Consider the following 25,044-nt stretch of genomic DNA (forward strand, 5'->3'; position numbering starts at 1 on the left):
TCTGATTTCCTCTCAGCCCCTACCTCCCAGTGTTGGTCAAACCCCACTCTCCTCAACAACTCGGGTCAACACTGCCTTTCCGAATCTCATGCTCGGAGCACCCTGGTTCCACTAGGCACATAGATGCTCAGTCAGAGCCTTCGTTTCTCTGTTAATGCCCTGACTGTGGCCCCTCAGAGTGACCGAGAAGCTTGGGCCCTATTGACGTGAAAGAGAAGAAAAAGTGAAAGGACCCCAACGCCAAGCTTCAGTGAAACCCCCGAGAACGTGGTTAAGGGCCTATCAGAGTTCATGTTCCTGTATCCTCAGGCATTGCCTGTGGATGACAAAATTGTGTACATTTTAATTGCAAAAGAAAGTTACTGTTTGGAATGGGACTTTGTTCTGCTTTCACGCGTCCTGGTCCTGATGAGGGCCCCCATTTCTCTGAAGACATGTCACTGAGGGGTTCACGTCACTGCTGTGGAGAAGCTCCTGCTGCTGCTTCCTGACCCCCGAGTGCCTGAAGCCAGCTTCGGTTCTCTGGGGGGAAATGTATTTTGGTATCAGAGATGGACTATCACATGGGCAGATATGGCGTCTGGGGACGGTGAGGCAGGAGTGTGGGAGCCTTCGGTGAGGCAAGACTGTTGCTTTCCTGAGGGGTGAGGGGCCAAGGCACCTGCCAGCCTGACTGCCCGTCCACCTGGTGTGGAAGGAGCAGGAACCCAGGTCTCAGCGGAAAGACATTCAACTTGAGGAAGCTGCTTGGCTCCATCTCCTTCATCTGCTGCCATCACATAAAATTTAAAGCATCATAACCCTGCTGTTCCGCTGAGCAAGTAAATATCAAGACTTTTTACTGGACTCAAAAATCACTTTTGAATGGTTGAAAACACGCACTTGATGTTTGAAAGTGCCTGCAGTTTATTTAGGGACTTCCCAACTGTCCCATGCGCTTCCGTTGCAGGGGGCAGGGGTTCCATCCCTGGTCGCTGAACTGAGATCCTACATGCTGTTGGTGTGCACCCTGCTCCCCCAGAAAAGAGAGAGAGGGCCTGCAGTTTAGGTTTTTGATGACTAATTCTCCCCACTTCCGGTCGTTTTGTTTCTGCAGTTGTTTTGCAGTGAGTAATGGTCATCTGGGAACTGCCTTCCAGGCCCCCTTTCAGGCTGCGGGGTGAGGATCACAGAACACTCTTGAAGCCCCTGTTGCTCACAGGCAGCAGTGTCTGCTCTGAGCCTCGCTTTGTAATCTGAGACGTTAATGCCTCAGGGAATACCTGTGTTTCAAATACCAATGTGTGCTTTGTAAACTGTGTATTTATATACCAGTCTGTCCTTTTTATTAAAGGGAGAACATGCACTGAAATGGACTCTTTCGTTCTTCCTCACAGGCTTATTGGAAGGTTTCAGAAGATAAAAAAGCAAGATGTGCAGAGAAGGGGAAATCAAAACAGGTAATTTCTTTTGCAAGCTTCAAAGACCACCGGGGGAACGGCTTACTTGTTTTACTCTCCCCAGTGCCCCAACTCGTGCGGAGCAGCCCCCAGAGTGTTCATCATTGCTTATCCTGCAGGTCGCCTCTCTGTTCCCAAGTGGTGAGCTTGGGGCTCTCACTGCCAGTGCCAACCATACCAGGCTTTTGAAAATTACTTTAAAGTTGATCTGAGTTTAACTGGTCCAAGTGGCCTGAAACTTTGACTATAGAAAATGATGTATGATGCTTGCTGGCTAAAGGTGTAGAATGCAGGGAAGGCTTGTGCCTCCCTTGAACAGCAGTGGTCTGGAGGGGTTGCTGTAGGATTTTTGGCAACATCTATCCATTTCTGGAGATTAGGGTCCTTCTCTCGGAGATACTAGGCACCTCAGCATGAGGCTTCCCCCATGGCTCAGTGGGTAAAGAATCTGCCTGCAGTGCAGGAGACTCTGAAGATGCAGGTTCAATCCCTTGGTTGGGAAGATTCCCCTGGAGGAGGGCATGGCAATCCACTCCTGTATTCTTGCCTGAAGAATCACATGGACAGAGGAGCTTGGTGGGCTATAGTCCATGGGGTCACAAAGAGTTGGACACATTTGAGCAACTAAGCACAGCCTGGTCCATCTGGGGAACACTGGGCTGAATGTCCATCTCCCTCCAGAATTCTGTGTTACCCCCACCTGCTGGGCCCATGTCAGAGTCTCAAAGTATAAGAGCCCCATCTTCCTTGGTCGTTGGTTAAGACAGCTCAGTTATGGTCAGTTTCAGTAGTTGGTGGCTAATTTCAAAACAATTAAAATCTAAACAAAAACAGAAATTTTGGCTAAACTTTTTTTTAGCAAAATACTAAGCACTGTCACAAAAGTTACTAAATTGGGAATGAGGGAAAATGCAGGCATTGCAATGTAATAACAGATGTCGCAGGGAGTTATCTTAGACCTAAGTTACAGCAGGCATTTGGGTTGGGCCTACGTGGAGGTCGTACAGCGGACAAGGGTCCCTCCCAGTTCTTTCATGGAGTATGAATTACTTCCAACCAGTTTAAAAACAATCATGGCAAAAAAAGCTTTTCCTGAATGGAGATAATTTCAGATGCTACCACATATAATCCCAGTACATTTCAGCCTAAAATAGCCAGTGGGTTCCTCAGTGGCATCTGGTTTTCCTGATGGGCCTCTCTGATGTGCAGCCAGGCTGGGAGCCCCTCCTTAGCCCTGCCTCTCCCCTGAGCTGGGCGGGCTGGGCACACCCCTCTCCTGAGCAGCACTGTTTCCAGTTGCATGCATTAGGGTGTTGAGGGTAGGGCCTCCCAGAGAAAACGAAGGCAGAGGGAATTCTGCACAGCACACCCGTGCATGGGTCTGCCAACATAGTGAATGGTTTGTGTGTTCTCTGAGAGCAAATGCATTTTTTCCTGTGCTGGGTATCAACTGAGATTCAGGGTCAGCTCTCCTTGCTTTCTGGCCGGCACGTCTTTGCTGCGTGTACATCAGTGACAGGCAAAGTCCATTTGGCACCTGACGGCGGCCCATGAACCCTGCAGAAATTGAAGCACACAGGCCAGCTGCACATGTGGGATTGCCCAGGTCTGGGGTCAGATCTCCGGGAGCCTGCCCCCACTGTGCCAGGCAGAGCAGGGCTGGCCTGTGGAGATAGAAAGCGTCTGAGGCCCGCGGTCGTCAGCGAGCTGTGAGGAGCTGCTGTCAGGCGTGTGCTCAGGACTGGTCCCTGCTCTGGGGCGAGCAGGGTGAGCCGTTGGGATCGTGGAGGGCGTCCAGGAGAACCCGCACAGTGCTTGACCCGTGCGATTCTCTTCCCTGTAGACAGAATGCCTCAACTATATCCGTGTGCTGCAGCCGCTCAGCTCCAGCGCCCTTTACGTGTGCGGGACCAACGCATTCCAGCCAGCCTGTGACCACCTGGTAAGGCATGCAGGCGCCCTGGTCAGTGGCTGAAGTGGAGTGGGGCTCGAAGCAGCGCTGAGTGGGCTCTACTCCGCAATCGAGGAGGGTTTCTCTCCTGCCACCCATGTGGGAATTGGGGCAGCTGTGGCTCCCCACGAGGCCTCCGCCCCCTCAGCAGCCCCCTCTAAGCCTTCCTATCTATAGACCACTGTGACTGAGGGTGTGGATGGGGCAGGACTCATGGGGCTGCTGGCAGTAGTGTGGGGCTGGCAGTGGGGTGACCTTCTGGGGAGGCCAGTGTTGACGAGGAGAAGCACCATCATGCCCCGATCCAGTGTGTTGCCTGTTTCTCCATGCCATGTTTTGCATTTTGTGAGGAAGCATGTACGACAGGGGCCCTGCTCAGGTGGAACAGTCAGGACTTTTGCTCCTGTGTGCTAGGTTCATGTGCTATAGGCTGAATGTTTGTGTCTCCCCACATCCAAATGTCAGAGCCCTAATTCTCTGAATGTGATGGTATTTGGAGATGCAGCTAGTGAGGAGGTAGTTAAGGTTAAATCATGTCATGAGGATGGGGTCCTAATCCGATGGGATGATGGCCTTTTAAGAAGAGGAAGAGGCACCAGAATCTCTCTTTCTCCCACCACGCGAGGAACAGTGAGAAGGTCTGCAAGCCAGGAAGAGGTTCCTCACCAGGAACCCTCCTTGCCAGCAACACTCAGACTTGCAGCCTGAGAACCACGAGGCACGAATGTGTGTGGTTGCAGCCCCACCCCTAGTCTGAGGTCGTCATGGAGGCCCGGGCTCACTAGGACAGCATGTCTGCCACTCTGGTCTTGGGGTACCACCATCCAGTGTCGGCTGTTGGGGTGCAAGTTGTTCCCTGATCCTCTTTTCTGGAATCTGCCCCTCCAGGGAGTGACAACATGATGCCAGTGGGGTGAGCAGTTTTAGAAGCAAGACCCGCCTCTCCCTCCCCCATTTCCTTCTTTGCCTCCCCCTGAGCCTTGTCAGTCACCTTCTGCTGTGGTAGGGTCCTTGGGAGAGGGACCCCTACTCTCCTGCTGCCCTCCCACCACTCCTATCCCCTTGCTGACAACTAACTGGAAGGAGAGAGCGGACTGGGCAGCAGTGACTCACAAGAGACACTCTTTTTACTCAGATAATCTGATGAGTCATTTGGAACCACCACAGAGAGGGGAGAGGAGTGTTCTAAATGCACTTCAGATTCAAAAAGGAAGCATGTTTTCTAGTGTTTGTCCCTGATTTAGTGAGTACCTGCCAAGTGTGAAGTATGGTAGAGTAGAAAACTTAGTTTGCTAGAACCCTAAATTCATGAAGGATTTCATGGCTAAATTCTGCTAGTCAGATGCTCACAGTATGGAATTTAAGCTTAAATTCCACAAACATGTCAGTTGTGGAGGTGAGGGAATCATGTATTTCATTTAAACCTAGACCTGGAGACTTCACTGGTGGCCTAGTGGATAAGAATTCGGCTTGCAGTGCTGGACACTTGGGTTCAATCCCTGATTGGGGAACTAAGATCCCACATGCCTCAGAGCAACTAAGCCTGTGCTCTGCAACTGCTGAAAGCCCTGTACTCTGTAGCCTGCATGTTGCTTTGTGAAGCAATGAAGATCCCTTGTGCTGCAGCTAAGACCCAACTCAGCCGAATAAATAAATAATAAATAAACTAAAAAAAAAAAAAAACAACAACAACCTAGACCTATTTTTCCCCAGTGTTTTAAAAAAATTTTCAAGCCAACGGAAAAGTTGATTATGCACGTGTCCTAGCTACCTAGACGGTACAGTTGGGAGCATCCATGTACGTGCACACGTGTGGACATGCTGAACTGTGACCCGTGATGCCTGAATGCTGTCACCTGAACATGATCTAACCTCCAGTCCCCATTCAGATTTGCCAGCCGTCATGCTGAAATGCAGCCAGTGAATCACACTGTCTCCCCAGTTCACAGCTGCTGACCTGGGAGGTGGCAAACCTGAACACTGCTTCCACCAGCCTGCTAGAAATGTAACTACAGTGTTTCCCATGTCCCGAGCCCTTTCTTCTCTGTGACTGTGATTGTTTCCCTGGCTCTGACAGACATCGAGGCCACTAACCACCCATCACAGTCGGGATGTCCATCTTCTTAATCTCCAGGCTGTCAGGTGGAAGATGGTTCCCTACTTTCATTGCCGTGTGCTTCCTGGGTTGCCGGCGGTACACACCCCCTTTCTGGTCTGCACTGCCGTTGGGTTTTTTCTTCTCCAGCTTGCTACGTTTTGACCGTTTTCCTCCTGAGATGCTTTCTTACTCATCTGTACTAACTTCTCACATATTCAGGGATGGACATGCCTTGTCTGTCATTTTGCTCTCATGTCCCCCACTTTGTCACTGTTGATCTGTGTCATTCTTTCAGTGGACAGACACCATTCAGTCCTCTCTGTGCTGGACCTGTCTATTTTCCCCCTTTCTTGGCTCTGAGCTCTCTCGCCAGGTGCAGAGAGATGGTCCCAAGACTGAAATGCCCACCCATACTTCATTAGTGCAGCTTGGTTCCATCTTTAACACTGTAGTCACCAATCCATCTGGAGTGTGTCTCAGTGGGTGGGATGTGGTGGAGGTTCTGCTCCTTTTTTCTGTTATCTGTTCATTGGATAGCCTGCTCCCCTGCTGCTTTGAAGGCATCTTTACTGATGTTAAAAGTCTGCGTGTGGCCTTCCAGTTCCTTCCAGAGCACACCCTGTGTTTGGTTTGCCCTGGCTGTTTTGCGACCCTAGAGACATCAGCATTGACCGTCTCGGTCTTACAGGGGAGTCAACTGAGGCTCCAGGACCTCGAGGTGCTCTCGAGGGTGTCAGAGGGTGCCAGGGTGATAGAAGCTGCCAAGGTGCTGGCCTCTAGACCTGGGACAGCTGGTAACAGCATATGTGCTGTCCCCTCCATCTCCCCAGAAGAGCAAGTCTGAAAATTCAGTGGTCCAACAAAGAAGCATGATCAGGATGACTGCAGGACTTCAGACATTTTATGATACTCTTCCTTTCTGCTCAATTATAGAACTTAACATCCTTTAAATTTCTGGGGAAGAATGAAGATGGCAAAGGAAGGTGTCCCTTTGACCCAGCACAGAGCTACACGTCAGTCATGGTCGGTGAGTCCTGCTCTTGGTGTCCGTTCCTGGCTTGGCCCCACTGGACCCAGGCAGCCCCGTTCCTCCTCCTCGGCAGTGACCCCCTCTGCTTGGTGCCCATATTCACCATCCGCACAGGAGGTCCAGGAGTCTCTCTATAGAGCTCTTGGATTCGTTGTTCAGTAGGATAAATGGCCACCTGCAGTCTTCAAGCTAGATTTGGGGACAGATTATTTTGTATCTGTCGCCTGTGCGAATCACCTGGATGAGTTGGTCAGGTTGAGGGAATGCTTTTGTTCAAGGGATGTTTGTGACTGAGCTGTGGCCTGCCTTGAAATGCTCTCGCACACCCAAGGCAAGCAGGCCAGGAGCCCCCTGGGCACCCACGGTTGTGTTTGTCATTTTACGGGATGCAGGGATTGCTTGCGTTGCTTGCTGCCCCAAACAGCTTAGCATGGAGCACAAAATCCCCCACATCCCGAAATAAAGCAGAAGACTCAGGAGACAGAAACATCACCCAGAAGCAGGGCTGCAGCATGTCTGTTTCCTGGGTGGGCCTGTGTCAGTTTGGAAGGAGAAGTGGTGCTGGGGCATCGGTGTGTCACCAACACTAGTGTTGATCCCTTTTCCTCTTTCCTCCTGGGTCACTGAAGATGGAGAGCTTTATTCCGGGACGTCATACAACTTTTTGGGAAGTGAACCTATCATCTCCCGAAATTCTACCCACAGTCCTCTGAGGACAGAGTATGCAATTCCTTGGCTTAATGGTAAGAAGCGGGCCGCAAGGTGGAAGGTGTGTTTGTGCTTGGTGTGGCGCCCTCTCCACCAGAGCCCCCGCTCTGGTTCGCCCTCTGCCTCATGGGAGGGTGTCTGCGGCTCACCTTTCTGTGTTGTGGGGTCCACGTCAGGCCCAGTGAGGTGGGGGTTCTTCTGGAACCACTTGGAGCTCCATTGCCACATCTGGGGGCTTGTTTTCTTCTCTGCTAAGTAAGCGGGTTGTGTGCTAAGTCACATCTGGCTCTTTTCAACCCCATGGACTATAGCCCGCCAGGCTCCTCTGTCCATAGGATTCTCCAGGCCAGAACACGGGAGTAGATTGCCATGCCCTCCTCCAGGAGATCTTCCCGACCCAGGAGATCAAACCCGCATCTCTTACGTCTCCTGCATTGGTAGGCGGGTTCTTTACTACTAGTGCCACTGTGAGCTGGTTTAACCTTGCCTTTACCCCTCCTTGAAAATGGATATGGGAGGCTCAGATTGACGACTTGGGCTCGTTAGATCAGCACGTGACATTATACCGTTATCTCTGGAAGTCACATGTCCACATTGGATTCACAATCAGATGGCTCACAGCTACTCACAGCAGACTTTTCTCCTGGGCACTGGCCAGCCTGCCAGAGCCTTGGGGCACCCGGATCTGGTGGTCAGGAGTTTATCTCTTTTAGGGATGGGCTGTTTAAACCAGCGAATGCATATTTCCCAGTGAGTCTCTAGGGATGGTGGGGTCTGGCTCCCTGTTGCCTCCAGGCTGCCTGCCAGTTTAGAGATCCAGCCCTCAGTTCTAGGGCTGGACTGGGAGGCTGTATGTCAGAACCCCCACCTCCGGCATCTCCTTAGCCTGAGGAGGGCTAGATGGGCCCCATCATCATCCCTAGGCCCTGGAGTCTGTGTGGGGGGTGCCCGGGCCCTCAGTGTGCACGGGGCTAATCAGAGCGTCTGTCCCTGCAGAGCCCAGCTTCGTGTTTGCTGACGTGGTGCGAGAGATCCCGGAGGGTGAGGACCTCGGGGACGACAGGGTGTACTTCTTCTTCACGGAGGTGTCTGTGGAGTACGAGTTTGTCTTCAAGCTGATGATCCCCCGGATAGCGAGGGTCTGCAAGGTGAGCCCACCCCTGCTTTTCTCTTTGGTCCCTGCACTTGGGGAGCGCACATCACCTGGGCTCCACACTTCCTCTGAGATGCCTGTCCCCTACCGCTTATTCATCCACACCACAGATAGCGGTATGGATGGGCTCGGCTTTGTCCTCCCTACAGGTCGCCTTGGGGACCACAGGAGCACCGGCCTGTGTGTGACAGTGACTGGCTTTCTGTCCTCAGGGCTCTGTTCTTAACACATTCCTTAAATCTCTCCCAGTTTATAGGAAGTTAGTTTTCCTGCAGTGTATTAACCAGAATCTACCACTGGTGGCTCAGACGGTAGAGAATCCGCCTGCAGTGCGGGAGACCCAGGTTCAGTCCCTGGGTCGGGAAGATCCCCTGGAGAAGGGAATGGCAGCCACTCCAGGATTCTTGCCTGGAGAATTCCACAGACAGAGGTGTCTGACAGGCTACAGTCCCTTGGATCACAAAGAGTTGGATGTGACTGAGCAACTAACACTTTCACTTTCACGTTGTAATTAGGGGTTTTTCCATTCCGACATAAAGGTTGGGGAGTGCGTTTTCACTGTGTCCAGAATGAGTATGGACACTTCAGTTTCATGATCTTCTGTGTCCGGTTGTCACAGTTTCAGTACTTCTGTCCAGACCCAGTCATGTTAGGAGTGTTCCATGACTGTTGCTTGTTCACTAAAAAGTGCTTTGGGGAACCTGACAGGTCCAGAGCATCTCAGCAGATAGCTCGAGAGCTGGAAGGAAGTGAAAATCTGATCTCCTTGAGGAATGCCTTTCAGGGGAGACCTCGTCTACGCATACTGGCCAGAGACAGACTGGGGAGCCTGTGTGTCCACCAGCCCCTGGCTCTGCCGGTCACTCACAGATGGGTCTTGAGTCTGGAGGTGCATGTGAGCCAAAGGGCTAAAGCAGTGACCGTGCAGGAGGACAGCGGGGCGTCTGCTTCGTGACGCCGAGGGCGGGCAGAATCCAACAGTTGTTCTGTCTGCCGTTGGGTGACTGCTCGTTGAGGTGTTGTTGTGGGTTGGGTTTTGTGCTTTAATCCATGACCTGAGCTGGCACGGAAGGGGTTGCTGGAGTCACTGGTGGTCTGCAGCCGGCTTTCCTTTTTGGCCTCAGCTTCCTTTCACTGAGGCAGAGCTGCTCAGGGCTGGAGTACATCCCTCATCACTGGCTCTTGTTTGGGGGGAGCTTCCCCTCCTCTCACTGCACACGTCTTTGGGGTTCTAGGGGGACCAGGGGGGCCTGAGGACCTTACAGAAGAAGTGGACCTCCTTCCTGAAGGCCAGGCTCATCTGCTCCCGGCCAGACAGCAACCTCGTCTTCAACGTGCTGCGGGATGTCTTCGTCCTCAGGTCTCCGGACCTGAAGGAACCCGTGTTCTACGGGGTCTTCACCCCGCAGCTGTGAGTGCTCCAGGCGGGCGGGGGTGGGGTGTTTTCACCTCATTCTCCTTCCCCCCGACCCGCACCCTGCCCCTCGCCTCAGGGCAGTCGTATCACCCCCTCCTCCCCAGGAACAACGTGGGGCTGTCGGCCGTGTGCGCCTACAACCTGTCCACGGCCGAGGCAGTCTTCTCCCGTGGGAAGTACATGCAGAGTGCCACGGTGGAGCAGTCCCACACCAAGTGGGTGCGCTACAACGGGGCTGTGCCCACGCCGCGGCCCGGGGCGGTGAGTGGGCGCGGGCTTCCCCCTGGGAGTGGGGAGGGCCGGGGGCACTCTCTCTGCTTCCTGGGTCCTTCTCATCAGCGTGCTGTGTCACAGCCGTTGCTGTAAACTGCCCAAACGAGAAGGTGTTCTGGCTGGCACCGGATGTTTTGTGTGATTAACATTGCACAATAGAATTAGATCTGTTTCGTTTTCTGTGTCTGGCAGAGAAACATGATTTCTTGGCAGAGAGATGAGCACCATTCGTTAATATGAGTCACATGCCCTAAGAGTAGTAAATTTTATGGAGAAATCGGTGTGGGTATCTAGGCTGATGTGGCGGCATTCATGTATGATGGGCCTGGTGAGCCGGGCTGTGTACATGGTCCACGGGTGGGACCGTGATCTGGGAGAGTGGCCTGAGGCTTAGAGCTCCCTCCCAGGACCGTCCCCTTCTGTGGGTGCACCTTTGCTGACGGGTCAGTTCTTTTCCTGCATGTCATTAAACAAAAGGCGTTCACCTGTGGTCATGAATTTTGGTGTAAACACATTAGAAGCTAGGACAGAAAAAAGAACCTTCATGCTCTCGACCTTTATGCTATTTATATTTATAACTGAACTGTTTTTAGCCATTTTTCCAGGCTTCTCTTCTGGGAGAGCTATCAAAAGAGAAATGTGTGGTTTTCAGTTTCAGACATCTGACACAATTTTTTTCATTCATGAGTTGATGAAAATGACTTCACTGACTACGTATCATGAGACACCATAGTGTCCAGTAGAGAAAAAGACAGTTGCATTTCCTACCTCCTTTATAACTGTGTCTTTAGATTCCTGGGGAAAAGTCAGCTCAGTGTTTCCGTCTTGGCAAGAAATCCACAGTGTACCCCCAAGTTCTGCACCTCGGGGAAGCCTCGGCTCTTGTGTGAGCGCGTGCTGCGTGCCCGAGTGCCCGCGGTAATGGCTGATCTGTTTCCTGCAGTGCATCAACCGGGAGGCACGGGCGGCCAACTTTTCTAGCTCGCTCAACCTGCCAGACAAGACCCTGCAGTTCGTCAAAGACCACCCTCTGATGGACGACTCCGTGACCCCGATAGACAGTAGGCCCCGGCTGATCAAAGGCGACGTGAACTACACGCAGATTGTGGTGGACAGGGCCCGGGCCCTGGACGGGACCATCCACGACGTCATGTTTGTCAGCACAGGTGGGTCCCTGGGTAAGAACATGGGTACGTCCAACCAGGGCTGGCTTGGTGGCTCAGTGCTAGAAAATCCACCTGCCAACGCGAGAGACACAGGTTCGATGCCTGGGTCAGGAAGATCCCTTGGAGAAGGGAAGGGCAACCCGCTCCAGCATTCTTGTCAGGAGACTCCCATGGACAGAGGAGCCTAGTGGGCTACAGTTTATAGGACTGCAAAGAGTCAGACACGACTTGAGCAACCAAACAACAATAAAGTCCAGCTAATCTCTGCCACACGGAGCCAGCATCTCACCCAGGTGCCCGAGTGGTGGGAGGATTTGTTAGTGTGTGGGAGGATTTCTGAGAAGTCCCCACACCTGGGTGGCTTCAGATCTCTGTGACCATCAGAATACCTGGAGCACCAGTTAAAAACGCAGGTCCTGACCCAGATCTAGAAATTCAGGTCTGATGGGTCTGGACTGGTGCAGAGGGAGGCCAGGTGGTGCCATGGCGGCGAGGTGTGAGCTGCAGACAGGCACGTCCTGCCTCCCTGAGGGAGCAGCTGGCTCGAGACCTGTCCTGACCTGCCGCAGGCGGCACACCTCTCCCAGTGGCCCGCAGACGCCAACACAAGTTTCCTGGAATGGAGATGGGGACCAGGCAAGGGGGCAGCAGCAGCGGGCAGGCTCTGTGGTCAGTCCTGGGTGCTGCCCAGCCGCTGGCTTCCCCTGCCTGGGGCTCCTGGTGGGCTGGCACCCCCAGAGGCCTGTGGTGCCTAAGAACCACGTCACATTTTTTTGGATGACACAGTGTTGACCATTCTGATGGGGAGTATTGGACTTAACAAAGAGCTGTTTATTTTTTCAGAAAAAGCTGGAGATGACCCATGCCAGCTGGGTGTCCAGTTGTTTATTTTGCCTGTGACTCTTCCCTTTGTGGGTCTAATGCAAAAACATCATCTGTTTCTAAGCCTCCTGTTGGAGAAAGGAGTGGGAGGCGGAAGGGTGACTATTTGCTGCTATGGCCAACAGCGCCAGCACCGTCCCCTTCTCCTGGGGACTGACATGCAGCTTTGACCTTGCAGACCGGGGCGCCCTGCACAAAGCCATCAGCCTCGAGAATGACATCCATATCATTGAGGAGACTCAGCTCTTCCAGGACTTCGAGCCTATCCAGAGCCTACTGCTGTCTTCCAAGAAGGTAAGTCCCTGGGGGGCTGGCAGGGCGGCCCCACATTTCAGTGACCACAGGGCAGGCTGGGCCAGGCAGGTCCTGTCGTCCATCTGGCCCAGATGAACCTAGCTTCAGGCCCTTACAGAAAGTTCTTCCGTGAGCTGTGGGGTACAAGGAAGGCAAAGAAAGTGAAAGTGTTAGTCACTCAGTAGGGTACAACTCTTTGCGATCCCATGGACTGTAGCCCACCAAGCTCCTCTGTCCATGGGGATTCTCCAGGCAAGAACACTAGAGTGGGTTGCCATGCCCTTCTCCAGGGGATCTGCCCGACCCAGGGGTTGAACCTGAGTCTACCACATTACAGGCAGATTCTTTGCCATCTGAGCCACTAGAGAAGGCAAACTGTGTCCTAAAAGTTGTAGAACCTCCCTGAGTTGCTGGGACTGATGTACGATGCTGTCAGGGGCTCCTTGGGCCGTGGAAACACGTCCTCATGTGGGAACTTAGTGAGGTTGAGACCTCATCCTTGGGTGCCATCCATGCAGCTCCCTCATTTGCACAGAAAACAGTGCTCTGAATGATGATACGCTGTGTCTGTAAAGCCCCCTTAGACAGGGTGCTGTCTCCTCACCAGGGGCAGCACGGTTCTTCCATTAAGGGTGAGAGTGAATGCTGAAGGCTTTGAGGGCCATGCCGTTATAGCTCGAGAGCAGCCGTGGACAGTCCGGAAGCAAGTGAATCCTGTTAGGCCCTAGCAAAGCCTTATGTACAGGCCCCAAGCTTTGCAGTTCACCTTTCCTTTCTTTTCTGTTTTTGCATTCTCAATTATCTGGCTGCACCAGGCCTGAGTTGTGGCAGGCAGGGTCTTTGCTGTGTTACGCATGATCTTTCGTTATGGCACACAGACTCCAGTTGCAGCACACGGGATTGGTAGTGGGGACACTTGGGCTTAGTTGCCCCATGGCTTGTGGGACCTGAGTTCCCTGGCCAGGGATCGAACCTGCATCCCCTGCATTGCCAGGCAGATTCTTAACCACTGGACCACAAGTGCGTGCCCGAAATTTTCATATGTCACAAAATGTTAGTCTTTTGATTCTTCTTCAACCATTTGAATATGTGAAAATTGTTCTTAGTACGTGGGCTGCCTGGACGCAGCATGCGGGCTGGATCTGCCCTGCAGTTCACAGGCTGTCCTCAGCTGTGCATCCCAGTGGCCTTTGGGAAACGTGCCTCCTGGCTTACAGCTGGGGTGGACAGTGAGGAGCAGAGCGCAGCCCGGCTTCACGTGGCCTCGTCCACATCCTGCTCCAGGCGCATGACTGTGAGCCTGGGCGGGCCAGTCTCTGTTTCTTCCTCTGTGCAGTGAAGTTTGGCAGCCCCTGGGAGGGTCCCGGCCCTGCCCTGTGACGCCCCCCATGCTGTGCCCTCTGGGCTGATAGACTCCGGTCAGCACCAGAAATTGGCCACCTGGCCACACGTCACATTCCCTTCTGCTGCAGGGTCCCCCATCACTCAGCCTCTCCCACCTGTACCCCATTTGTAAAGCCTGGCTTAGGGGCACCAGGCTGGCCTGTCCCTGCTTCATATGGCATCGCCCTGTTGTTGAGATTTTCCCTGTGGACCCACAGCACTCCTGAGCTTTCCTCCCTTCATGCTGGAAAGAGGTTGTTCCTCTGGCCTCCCAGAACATCCTCCCTGCCCTGGGTCCTGGTGGGAGCTACACGTGGCTTGTAGGGCCCAAGCTCAGTCCTTCCTCAGCCCCGGAGCTGTGGGCAGCAGGACTGGGCCCCTGATAGGCAGGTGAGAAATAAAAGAAGGCGACGTCTTGGTCAGGCTTGCCTTGCAAATGCTGCACGTGGGCTTTCATCCTCTCCCCTTCATCATGGGCTTGAGGAGCTGCGTCTGGTTTTCAGTCTCCTGTTGCAGAGTCCCCTCCCCTCTCGGCCCCCTGCAGTGTGTGTCTTCTCCCTCCAATTCTAAAAGGGAAGGAAGACGGAATAGCCTGGTGGAGTTAGGCTCGCAGACTTAGATCTGAGCCTCTCAAGCTGGTGCTTTTGGCCACCCTTCGCCAAGCCGTCCTGTACAGTGTTTTGAAATAAGGAAACCCAGGGGCCCTTCTGGGCTCTGCCATGTGGTTCAGGTGCTTCAGCCAAGCATGCTTAAAGCCTCCAAATGCTCAAATACTCATCAGAACCAAGGCCGGGCCCCCAGTGTGGACATGTGTTGAGAACAGGGCTCAGCTCTGCTCCATGAGACATCATTCCTGGACCCAGCTGGCCCTGCCATCCTGACCCAGGTCTTCAAGGTCACTGATCCCACAGGAAGGATGGGGGCAGGATCGCCCACAGGAACATCTCACAGGTCAGTCCTTTGCTCACTCCCTGCGGTCAGGAATGGTCAAGTGGCCAGGGAGGGGGCCTGGCACCCCGGGGAGGGAATTGCCTTTCCCCACAGGAGCCCTCACTGCGCTGGGGCCTGGCTCATTTGCCTAGAACAGATGAAAATGCATCGTGCAATCATGGAGTCCCACACCTCCTGGGCTGGTGGGCTCAGGGTGGCTTTGGAATGCTGGCTATGCTGCCGTGGCAGCAGGAAGCGGCTGTTTGGGGTGAAAAGACACCAGTTCCTCCCTCCCCACTCCCCACCGGCAGGCTCTCCTGGGTCCTCATTACAGAAAGCTAATGAGCAGGCACCGCAGGGCCGGGGGAGCGCAGGATGGCCCGGCACACAGCCTCCACTGGGGGAGGAGTTCCTTGTCACTCCCTCCTGTCCTCTCATGACAAGCGCATTGTGGTAAATGCACTTCATAAATTACACCTTAGAAGCATTAAATACATTCACATTCACATGAAACCCTCCTCCCTATCCATGCCCAGAACTTCTTGTCTTCCAACACTAAAGCCCCATACCTGTTAACCACTAAGTCCCCTTCCTCCCATTCCCCCAGCCCCTAGCACCCACCCCCCTGCATTCCACCTCTGTGTCTTTGACTACTCTAAGAAGAACCTCATGTCAGTGGAATCCAACAACATTCGTCCTTTTGAGGTGGGCCTGTTTCCCTTAGCATCATGTCCTAAAGTTTCATTTGTGTTGTAGCAGCTGACAGGATCTCCTTCCTGTTTGGGGCTGAGTAGCATTCCATCCTGTGCATACCCCACATTTGCTTTGTTCATCCCCTGGTAGACACTGGGGTTGTCTCTCCCCTGCTGCATGAACAGGCCTGGTCTCATCTCTGGTGCGTATGTGGCAGGCGTGCCCTGGGTCCAGGGGCCAGGCTAAGTGTGGCTTTTCTGGGGACATTCTGTAGTGGTGAGATGCCATCTGTGCAGCAAAGGCAGGAGTCCCTCCAGCTCTGGCCGCATCCACCCACAACCACCCACCCATGGACGCAGAGATGAGAGCCCAGTGCTGCAGCTGAGGGCACAGTCCCTCGGAGGGTGGGGGCCTGAGCATGTGCATACTCAGCACAGCTCGCAGGAGCCGGTGGTCCCTGGCCGGCTTGTTTTCTTTCCCGCAAGAGCTGAGGTGGAGCAGTCCTGCAGCCCTGCCCTAGCACTCCTGTCGAACCTGAGCAGGTCTGCTGGCAGCAGCACCCTAACTCACCTCCACACTCCTGATCCTCACGTTCTCACAACCTGCTTTCTGACTCCAGGGCCACACGTGGCCTTGGCACCTTTCCTCAGTGCCCCTGGTCTGGATGGCTCCCCATCTGCCCTCATCTTGGTGATCTTGACACTTTTGGAGAGCACTGGTCAGCGTTTCATGGAATGCTCCTCCATTTTGGGCATACCTGGTGTTTCTCATGTTTGGATTGGGGTTGAGCATTTTGGGGAGATGACCTCTGTCTCAGGAAGGTGGAGTCAGTGTGACCTCTTGGTTTTTGTTTGTTTTTTTTTTGGCTGTGTCCAGTTTTACTTTTAGCTTGTGGGATCTTCATTGCAGTATGCAGGATATAGTTCCCTGACCAAGGCTGAAACCCAGGAGCGTTGGGAGTATGTACTTTTAGCCACTGGACCACCGTGTTATCCCCACACTCTGTCAGTGGGAGCAACCCACCACAGAGGGCCGAGCCAAGCCCTGGCTCCTGGGGGGAGGGGTTGAAGAGTTTGGGGGCCACATTCAGCCCCTGCAGTGGCTGACGCTTATTTGTGGGCAACTGTGGGCTTCCCTGGTGGCTCAGATGGTAAAGAATCCGCCCTCAATGCAGGAGACCTGGGTTTGATCCCTAGGTCAGGAAGATCCCCTGGAGAAGGGAATGGCAGTATCCTTGCCTGGAGGATTCCATGAACAAAGGAGTCTGGTGGGCTACTGTCCATAGGGTCGCAAAGAATCAGACATGACTGAGCGCCTAATGCTGAGGCTAAACAGACACCCAGTTCCCTCTTGCCCACTGACTTTGTTGTCCACCCAGGGGCCTTGCCTGCTGTAGTCACTGCCATGAGGTCTCAGGCCACTTAACTGTTCCACATTCACTGGGATGGGTCAGGCGCAGTCATGGGGGCTCAGCCCTGCCCTGTTGGGGAGCAAGGCTGAGTGGGCTGTAGGGCGGAGGGATGGAGCCAGCCTGGGACATTCCCTTGGGAGGCTGCCCCCCTCCCCAACCCAGGCCACCTGCCCCACTTTGCATGAGTGTCTACACCCTCGCCAGGGCCCTTCTATAGGTTCCTGCTGAAGTTGCCCACTGGGCCAGTCATCCCAGGAAACTTTTCCTCTCCTCAGAGTCATATGATCCCAACTGTGATCTGAGATGTCGTTCTGATTCCTTCTTACGAATACAGGGTGCTCCTGGCCTCAGTGCCCAGGTCTCTGCCTATGTGGACAGGCCAGCATTGGGCCTGGCTCTCTGTCACTTGTCTTCATGGTGTGATGCCGTCGCAGGGGCACTGCCCTCTCTCAGCTGTGCTCACACACAGTGGGTCTGTTACCCCTGGGCCTTCGAGGTATCACAGGCCAGGGGATCTGGGGTCACACAGGGACTTTGGCACTCCAGCCAGACAGGTTACTTGAAAACGCGTTTGCGAGGACAGAGGCTGTGTCTCATCTGAGTTTCAAATACAAAGCGTCGTGTAAACTTGGCAATCTTTTGACATTAAACAAAGGCCTTTCTAGAATGTCAAGGTGAGAGCGACTCACCAGCAAAGGAGAGAGAAAACGCTGAGCTTCTGAATCATCAGCCCTGAGTCTCCTGGTGGGCTTCAGGTGGATGCCGAAGGGCAGCCGTTGTTGTAGTTGAGCTCAGTGAGAAAAATCAGCCTGGCCCGATGGCCTCTGTGCCCAGTTTTCCTTCTGTGCTGCAGGCTCTGGGGCCATCGGCCTGAGAGGGAGATGTCCCAGGCCCAGTGCTGCGGAGCACGGAGGAGGCTGCTGTGCTCTCTGCGGCTCTCCCTGGCTCAGATGGTAAAGAATCTGCCTGCACTGCAGGAGACCCAGGTTCAATCCCTGGGTCGGGAAGACCTCCTGGAGAAGGGAATGGCTGCCCACTCCAGTATTCTTGCCTGGAGAATCCCATGGACAGAGGAGCCTGGAGAGCTACAGCCCATGGGTCACAGAAGAGTCAGACACGACCGAGCGACTAACACAGACACTCTGAGCGTGGCTCTCCGTTCCCTAGCTGTGTTCATTTCTCGTAAATGTAGATGCGAGAGCAGTGACTGCCTCCTCTCTTGTCTTACTCTGTTTATTAAAACTCTGTTCTCCTCCGACGTTCACTTCGGCCTCACTGGATTTACACGCTGACATGTGTGTCGTCTCTGTGCTGGGGTTCACATGTCGGAACACGAGATGAGCTTTGGAGGCTGTGGCCTCTGGCCTAGTGAGGCTGGGAGGGCGGCCGGAAGTGCCAGGCTAGCGCATCTTGCTGTACGTGGAGCTGGCAGAGGAGGTGCAGAGAAGCACTGCTGGCAAGTAAGAGGAGGGTGGGCTCTCGGACGGGGAACGAGGGGTTTGGACCAAGGCCCAGTGTACTCTGAGTTAGTCTGTGGGCTCCCCCCAGCCTGCAAAACCACACACTGCCCATGATGTCACAAAGCCGCTATGCAGATCTGTCCAGGATCTAACGTGGCCTTGTACCACTTCCTTCTCCAGAAGCTTGGGGAGCTGCCTTGTCACCATTCCCCATGAGCTAGAGAAGCACCTGGCCCTTGAAGGCTGCCCCCACCCATGCCCACCGCTCTCATCTGTTTCACACCCACAGGGCAGGAAGTTTGTCTATGCCGGTTCCAACTCAGGCGTGGTGCAGGCTCCTGTGGCCTTCTGCGGGAAGCACAGCACCTGCGAGGACTGCGTGCTCGCCCGGGACCCCTACTGCGCCTGGAGCCCGGCCATGGCCGCCTGTGTCGCCCTGCACCAGACCGATGGCCCCAGCAGGTACCGTGCGTGGCATGCCGGCGCCCTGCCCAGCCCCACGGCCTGATGCGTGTGCACCCTGTAACCCGTGCCCCATTGTCTTGCAGGGGACTGATTCAGGAAATGAATGGGGACGCATCCACTTGCCCTGGTAAGTTGCCCGTCCCCGCCACCTCCCCTTTAGGGGTGGCCGGGTCTCTTAACCATTTCATGATGCTTTGCTGTTGTAGCATTTCGCGCGTTTTGTTTTTCTTTCTCTACTCGGAACAGAGGTCGAGTATCTCGTGGCAGACCCCCGTGATGTTTCTCTGTCCCTTATATCGCAAAACAGGATGCCGAAGCCATGCAGAGTGTATTTACTGGAAGGCACTCTCATCCCAAACCGTGACGTCCACTCTTGATAAGCCTCTTTGTGCCGCTTAGCTTGGGGCTACATCTCTTGTGGGGCTTCCCAGGTGGCTCAGTGGATAAAGAATCCACCTGCAATGCAGGAGATGCAGGAGACATGGGTTTGATCCCCGAGTTGGGAAGATCCTCTGGAGGAGGGCATGGCAACCCACTCCAGTATTCTTGCCTGAGAATCCCATGGACAGATTAGCCTGGCAGAGGAGCCTGGGCGTCACAGAGAGTCGGGCACAACTGGGCAACTGAGCACACACGCATACACACCACTTGTGAGCCGGAGGGAGGTGCTCAGGAGAGATTAGTTCCCATTCCCCTTAGGTCATCCCACCCCTGCCAGGAGGTCAGGCATGTCCCAGCTGAAGGCAGGTGTGCCCTGGGCTCCCACCCCTAATCTGACAGATGTCATCAGTTAAGACAGGTTTAGGAGGAGGGGGCAAGGCCCACCGAGCTGCTAGCAGAAGTTTGATACGTTTGACCTGGCGCCGCCACCAGAAGGCACAGCTGGCTGCTCTGCAGCCTCCCTGGCCTGGGAGTTCTCCCCATCCCCCGGGGCTGCCACTGGGAGCTCATCTTTGCTTTTTGGTCACGCATGTCTTTATCTCCTTAGCTGTTCTGGAAGATTCCATGTTGCTCCACTGGGTGAAATTCTTGTGTCCTCTTGTACGTGCTGACCTATTTTTGAGAGAAGTATTGAGCGGGGTTGTTGATGCTGTGCACATTTATTTTAATGTTCCAGATAAAATTAAAGAAAGTTACCTGCAGCATTTTTTCAAGCACGGCGGCACAGCAGAACTCAAATGTTCCCAAAAGTCCAACCTGGCCCGGGTGGTATGGAAGTTCCAGAACGGCGTGCTCAAGGCCGAAAGCCCCAAGTACAGCTTGGTAGGCAGAAAGAACCTGCTCATCTTCAACCTGTCAGAAGGAGACAGCGGGGTGTATCAGTGCCTGTCAGAGGAGAGGGTCAAGAACAAGACGATCTCGCAGGTGGTGGCCAAGCATGTCCTGGAGGTCAAGACGGTCCCACGAACCACAGTGGCCTCTACCTCGCCGGCCGCACGGACAGAGGGCAGTCGGATCACCCCCAGAGTGTCAGTGGGGCCCACCCCAGTCTCGTTTCCCCAGACCCCAGCCGTGCGGCTCACCACGCCGGGTGCTGTCCCCCCACCGTCCAGCCCCGTGGCACCCACCAGTACGTCCTGCGAACCAAAGATCGTCATCAACACGGTCCCGCAAGTCCACTCGGAGAAGACACTGTATCTCAAGTCCAGTGACAACCGCCTCCTCATGTTTCTCTTCCTCTTCTTCTTCGCCCTCTTCCTCTGCCTCGTCTCCTACAACTGCTATAAGGGCTACCTGCCCGGACAGTGCTTGAAATTCCGCTCGGCCATGCTCCTCGGGAAGAAGAAGCCCACGTCGGACTTCTCAGACTTTGAGCCGAGTGTGAAGGAGACGCTGGTGGAGCCGGGCAGCTTCTCCCAGCAGAATGGGGGACAGCCGAAGCCAGCCCTGGACACCGGCTACGAGACAGAGCAGGACACGATGGCCAGCCGGCTGCCCACTGACCGGGAGGACTCGCAGAAGATCGACGAGCTCCCGGTCAGGGACCGGCCGTTCGACGTCAAGTGTGAGCTGAAGTTCGCCGACTCGGATGCGGACGGGGACTGAGGCTCCGGCCGCCCGCAGGGCCTTTGTGTTGCCAGTTCAGTGCCCCGTCCAGTGCTGCGTAGGTAGCCGTCGTCAGCAAATCTCAGCCTTCTGTGTCTTTTCTCTTGGGTCGCGCTTGTGACTTGGTTTCTCTTTGTCCTTTTGGAAAACCGCGAGCATCGCGTCTGGCCTCCCTGGTCGGTGGCGTGTTTGTGGAGTCGTTGCCCGCAGGCTCACCCATGGCCGCTCTGCGGCGGAAAGATGGCCAGACTGCCACTGGTCTGAGAAGAAGGGCCCTGAACGTCCCCTCCTCGTAGCAGCCACTGAAAGATGATTTAATTCCAGATTGGAAATGACATTTTAGTTTATCAGATTGGTAACTTATCACCTGTTGTCCAGGTTGGCACGGACCTTTCCTTCCACGTCATTACTTTTTAGGATTTTGCTTTAATTATGTTGGCGTGTTGGGTCATTTTATTTTTTTAATTACTAAAGCAGATGTTTTAATATTTGGAAGATGTACATCTTCTGAATTTTGTTGTATATTAGGATAAAGGTATGGCTTATGTTGTTGCTTATGATTCTCAGGGATAAACTTACTTTTGCTAAATGCATTCTTTTCCGCTGTTAGAAATGTAGACAAAATCATCTCTTGATCACACTTCTTTTTTTAATTATTCTTAAAATTTTGTTTCTTGAGGGAAGCATCGTTTTTAGAGGTTTTTCTTTCTGTACCTTTTTACTCTTGTCTTAACTCTTTCAAGGAGAAGGCTATGGGGGACCATTCCACGACACTGGGCAGAGTTTGGAGGGAGGGACGGGCCTCAGGGTGCTATGGATGGAGCTGGGCTAGCCCAGAGCTGAGGGGACAAGCGTGTTACAATCTAATGCCCGTGGCCACTGGTAGAAACCTCTTGTTCAGGCAGAATGTTCTCCAAGATGTTTTGGTCATCTCAACATCTCCATTTCCATTTTGCTTCCATCTCATGCTCTCTGCCTGCCCAGACTCTCTGTTTGGCCTAACTGAGCTGTCCACAACTGGAAAAGAGCTGGGTGGCCAGGGGGGCAGCCAGGCCAGTGACCACAGCCCCCCAGCCCCTACATGCTGCTGCCGCAGACCTGCCAAGCCTGGCGCCATCTGTCAAGGTGCAAGTGGGCCGCACAGTCCTCCCATCACCGACGTCACACTCCACCTCCTGCTTTCCAGACGCCCACAAGAGGAGGCTTTCTTTCCGTGGCAAAGAGCAATAAACTCTGAGCGTGTGTGCCTGTGTGGCCGATGTCATCTTCCAGCATGATAGGATTTGACCGTTCTGGTGTAAACATTTGTGTTTTATAAGATTTACTTTGTTTTTATTTTTCTACTTTGAATTGTATACATTTGGAAAGTAACCAAATAAACAGAAGCTTATACCCTCGGTGCGGGCACATGGTTCTCTGCGGCTCCTCGGCCGCCTCCCCGCGTGGCCTGGGCCCCTTTTCTCTCCTATGCTTCATTCTCCTTCCCTGGCATGCAGCGTACTCCTGATGATTTCTCCTCAGAGCCCTCTCTCTTTTCTGTCCTCTGTCTCGCAGCCTCATCTCCTCTGCCCTTCCCTCCTCCGGGGTCCTCTTCCCTGTCCTGTCTGGGCCCCGACTCATCTTCCTCTCCCCGAAGCCCCTGGCCGGCCTCGGGCCCAGGGCCTGACAGCCACCTGCAGGTCACCTTGCTGCCGCCCTTCCTCAGCGACCAGGCCCAGCACGTGCATGCTCTGGGGACCTTCCATCTCTTCTGCCAGGCCACAGGTGAGCGGGGCACCTGTCCAGGTGGGGATGGGGGGGACTTCCTCCAGGAGCACTGCCTTCCTTACTGCACCCCTCTGGTAATCTCCAGCAGTACTTAACTGTGACCCCGGATCTGTTCCTGTGGACAGTAGGGCTCAACCAGCGTTTTCCGTGAAGGGCCAAACTCTCGGGCTTCGCAGGCCATGGTTTCGGTTGCGGCTACTCGGCTCTTCTTTTGTAACCTGAAAGCTGCCGATGGGTGGGCATGGCCACGCACCCAGATTTATTTACAAACTCGAGCTGCAGCTTGCCGGTTACTGGTATATAAGGTTACTTCTGTGTTGGCTAACAGTTTGGGCTTAATAGATATGCCATCTAGAGATTTAAAAAATGAACTTTAGAGCCTCCAGAATGGGAATTGTTTTAACAGTTTGCTTCGAGATGTTTAAACGCAGAAAAGGTGTCAAGTCTAGTGTGCCCTCAGCCATAGGCAGTGTTGGCTGAGTGCTGGACAACACCGAGATGGGGCGTCAGCCATGCCTCCGTGCCGAGTGTGTCCCATGGGGGCTCTGGGCAGTGCTTGGTGGCCAGGTCTCCCTGCTGCCATCTTCTAACTCATTAGTAGCTACAGAGAAAACACACAGTGTACTCCAGGCCTGCTCAAGAATAAACTTAGGAGGAAAAGCAAATCTCTTTTTTTCTCTTTTTCACTGTTTGGAGAATTTAAGCAAGCTGTGGGAAGTGTTAAGCTGCTGCCCACTTCCCTGTGGTTGGCTCACGAGCCTTCAAGCAGCCATGTCCTCTGTGACCCTGCACTTGTAGCCGCTGGGGGCTCTGTGTGGGCCCTAGGCGGTAGACAGGGAAGTTATCCATGAAAGAGATGTTTGCAAACAGACCTGCGAGGGATGGGTCCGTGTGGCCCCCAGGTCTCCTGGGTGCTGCTCTCAGCCCTGACTCCTCGGGCAGGCGCTGGGGAACTGCTTCAGCCCTCCCTGGCCCGGCCTGCGGTGGCAGCATCCTCCACAGCCACGCTGGGGAACCTCCTCGGCGGTGGGAAGGTGGGGACACTTGGTGCTGGTGTCTCCAGGCTCCCTGCTGACAGACACAGGCCTCGGGATCCCCTCAGACGGCCTGTGAGGGCCCACCCCTCGATGGAGCAGTTCTGCTCTGTCTCCACTCGGGGGCCTCCCTTTCCCGAGGGTGACCCGCTGGTGAGGGGCAGAGTGGACGAGAGCGCTTCTCCTCTGTCTGAGGCCGTGCTTGGGCCCTGTCCCCAGGCTTTTCCTGCTGCAGGTGGCTGGGTTGGGTACCTCCCATGATACATCCAGATCTAGGCGGGTGTTGCCCTTTTCTCCTAAATCTAGCCCACAAGCCCACTCTGGTTCCCTGTATAGTGCGGGTGTTCAAGCGCACGGTGTTTAAAATGGCAGCAGCCCTGGACAGCTCCTCCCCCAAGTGGTGGCAGGCACCGGAGCTCAAGCAGCCGGTGCAGGCTCTGCACAGGTGTCAGCTCCTGCCTCCACCTGCGGGCACCTCCCTATCCAGGCTGCTCCCACCTGGCCTTGGCCTGGGTGTCACTGCGGAGCTGGGCTTACCAAACCGTCTCACGGTGGCTGGAGCGCTGGCCCAGCCTAGGCCAGGTCAGCGTCTCACAGTGGGCACAGCCTTACAGCTGAGGGGCTGTGAGGGGCTTCTCTGCTCACTGTCTTCTCTGGCTCTCCAGACTATGCTGGTGGAATATGTGTGTGCTTGGGTGTCTGTATGTTGATATATGATGTGCATATAGGTACGTGTGTGTGCTTTGTGTACTGACATATCTCTGTGTGCACACGTGTGCCTGTATGTGTTCTTTCATGAACATGTATGCAGACACCCGTGTATGCGTATGTGTTTCTATTTGGTGCAGAGCACTCTGCACAACTGTGCCTTGTGGCCATGCTTCTATTCAAAGGCCTTGAGGCTTGAGTATGGGGAAGATGAATTCTGGGTTTGGGGGTGGTTCTCCTACCTGCTGGCTGTCTTCTGTTTGAAAGTTAGGAGTTAGGAAAATACCGATAAATGGAGAAAAGGGGTTCTGAGCTGGAGAAATCACGAAGGCATGTAGTCGTGTTCTGCTTTTCTGAAAAAATCCATGCTCTTGTGGCAAAATTAGAACAGATAAGCAAAGAGATCTGCCACTATGTGCGTGTGAGCACATTTCATTTGCCTGTAAATACACATTAAGATATGGGACATCTCAGAGGTGTGGCAAGTTCAGATTCAGACCCATTGCAATAAAGCAACTATTGTAATAAAGTGAGTTGCATGGATTTTTTTCCTTTTCCAGTACATTTAAAAGTTACATTTACACTATACTATAGTCTATGGCAAAACCAATACAATATTGTAAAGTAAAAAAAACAACACACACACAGTAAAGCAAAGTGCAATTAGAAGAAAAAAGAATGGAATAAGCATTATGTACCTTAATTTAAAAATGCTAATGGTCATCTGAGCCTTCAG

The 25,044-nt window shown here is 53.8% G+C and overlaps 1 protein-coding gene across 1 annotated transcript in view; it reads left to right on the forward strand.

Annotated features, from left to right (window-relative positions):
* The window catches only part of SEMA4D (semaphorin 4D), a 127,591-nt gene that overhangs the window by 90,743 nt on the left and 11,804 nt on the right, over positions 1 to 25,044 (forward strand). The window contains exons 5-16 of the mRNA XM_052645372.1: positions 1,377 to 1,439; positions 3,283 to 3,381; positions 6,422 to 6,515; positions 7,148 to 7,261; positions 8,223 to 8,374; positions 9,615 to 9,790; positions 9,901 to 10,057; positions 11,013 to 11,235; positions 12,296 to 12,411; positions 18,578 to 18,750; positions 18,837 to 18,880; positions 22,354 to 22,563. Coding sequence (XP_052501332.1) covers positions 1,377 to 1,439; positions 3,283 to 3,381; positions 6,422 to 6,515; positions 7,148 to 7,261; positions 8,223 to 8,374; positions 9,615 to 9,790; positions 9,901 to 10,057; positions 11,013 to 11,235; positions 12,296 to 12,411; positions 18,578 to 18,750; positions 18,837 to 18,880; positions 22,354 to 22,563 — 1,621 coding nt within the window. The remainder of the gene's footprint in view (positions 1 to 1,376; positions 1,440 to 3,282; positions 3,382 to 6,421; positions 6,516 to 7,147; positions 7,262 to 8,222; positions 8,375 to 9,614; positions 9,791 to 9,900; positions 10,058 to 11,012; positions 11,236 to 12,295; positions 12,412 to 18,577; positions 18,751 to 18,836; positions 18,881 to 22,353; positions 22,564 to 25,044) is intronic.

The sequence above is a fragment of the Budorcas taxicolor genome, chromosome 8 (genome assembly GCF_023091745.1).
Source record: "Budorcas taxicolor isolate Tak-1 chromosome 8, Takin1.1, whole genome shotgun sequence".
NCBI classification, from domain to species: Eukaryota; Metazoa; Chordata; class Mammalia; order Artiodactyla; family Bovidae; genus Budorcas; species Budorcas taxicolor.